This window comes from Myotis lucifugus, unplaced genomic scaffold, assembly GCF_000147115.1.
Source record: "Myotis lucifugus unplaced genomic scaffold, Myoluc2.0 scaffold_824, whole genome shotgun sequence".
NCBI lineage: Eukaryota > Metazoa > Chordata > Mammalia > Chiroptera > Vespertilionidae > Myotis > Myotis lucifugus.
Genome location: NW_005871872.1, coordinates 142,555 through 143,996, shown reverse-complemented (window position 1 = coordinate 143,996; position 1,442 = coordinate 142,555). Strand labels below are relative to the sequence as shown.

Sequence of the window (1,442 nt, the reverse complement as noted above, 5' to 3'; positions counted from 1 at the left end):
CAAGGGCTGGAATTGGAGTCCATGTGACTCTGCAGCACAGGTGGGCACAGTCCTTCTGGGGAAGAAACAGGAAGAAGATAGAAGGAAGGTGGCCACTTGAGATGGCGGGTTAGGCAGAGCCAGCCCTCCTCACCCTCCCTTCCTCACTGACCACCAGGCCCTGTGGTTTCTGTTGGCTTTGCTGAGGGTCACACTCAGGGCAGCTGGGACCCCAGGCTCTGGGCTCAGGTCTCACCAGCCAGACCCAAGCCTTGGAGCCTGAGGCTCTCAGATCCCCAAACCTTGGCTGACCCCACACCATTGGAACTCTCTGCAGCGGACGTGATTCTGGATCCAGACACTGCGCACCCCAAACTCCTTATTTCTGAGGACCAGAGGAGCTTGCAGTATATACACACATGGCAGAGCCTGCCTGACAACCCCAGGAGATTTCAGGATCGGTCCTGTGTGCTGGGTCGTGAGAGCTTCACGTCAGGCAGACACTTCTGGGAGGTGGAGGTGGGGGACAGGAAACATTGGCAATTCGGGGTGTGTAGGGAGAACGTGGAGAGAAAATATCATCCTCCAGTAACACCCCAGAATGGATTCTGGACAATATCACTGTTCAATGGGCATGACTTCCAGGCTCAAACGGATCCCCGGAGCAAACTCACAGTTGTCAAACCTCCTAAAAGAGTGGGGGTTTTCCTGGACTATGAGAGTGCGGAGGTCTCGTTCTATGATGCCATCGATGGATCGCACATCCATACCTTCTCACAGGCTTCCTTCTCTGGGCCTCTCTTGCCTCTTTTCTGGATTTGGTCACAGGAGACCACTGCCTTGACCATTTGCCCAGCACAAGAAGCAGTGGGGAGTTCCCTTCTGCCTGACCCACTGCCTGGCCCTTCCCTGGAGACCCCAGTGGCCTCAGGCTCAGCTGATGGCAAAGAGGACCCTCAGGCGGAAGGTCAAACTTTGCTTCCCCCTGTCCAGCCATGAGCTGAAGGCCTGCTTAACAGCAAAACCTCACAGCAGGGAACATACAGCAGGAACATACTTATTAAAAACTCACTGAGTGAGGCACTTTCCTGTGTAAACTTTCCCCCACGTCCCGCGTGGTTCATGGTTCAGGATCTGGAAGAGGCCCGCATGCAAATGAAAGAGACAAGACAAGAAATAATAATTTGGAAATATTGGGGGGCCAGGCGGGCAAGTCCAACTCAAGGGGAAGGACTTCCACTGGTGCTCAGGCCTCACCAATCTTTTTTTGGTTTGGGATACACCCATGGTCCTTAGGGAGGCAATTTCCAGTAACAGGCAGACTAGCCCATCAGCAAGGATTTACGTAATAGTAAATAGGGAAGTTGCTTCAGCTACCATTGTCTGGACTAACAGTGGGTGCACAGCCCTGACCTTTGCCAGGGCTTCAAGGGTCACCAGCCTTCTGGGTTCCTTGTCCACAC

The 1,442-nt window shown here is 53.7% G+C and overlaps 1 protein-coding gene across 1 annotated transcript in view; it reads left to right on the top strand.

The window, feature by feature from the left end:
* LOC102420104 (butyrophilin subfamily 3 member A3) overlaps positions 1-978 on the top strand; it is a 19,661-nt gene extending 18,683 nt beyond the window's left edge. The window contains exon 9 of the mRNA XM_023747264.1: positions 317-978. Within this exon, the coding sequence (XP_023603032.1) occupies positions 317-978 (662 nt within the window). The remainder of the gene's footprint in view (positions 1-316) is intronic.
* Positions 979-1,442: the final 464 nt, after the last annotated feature.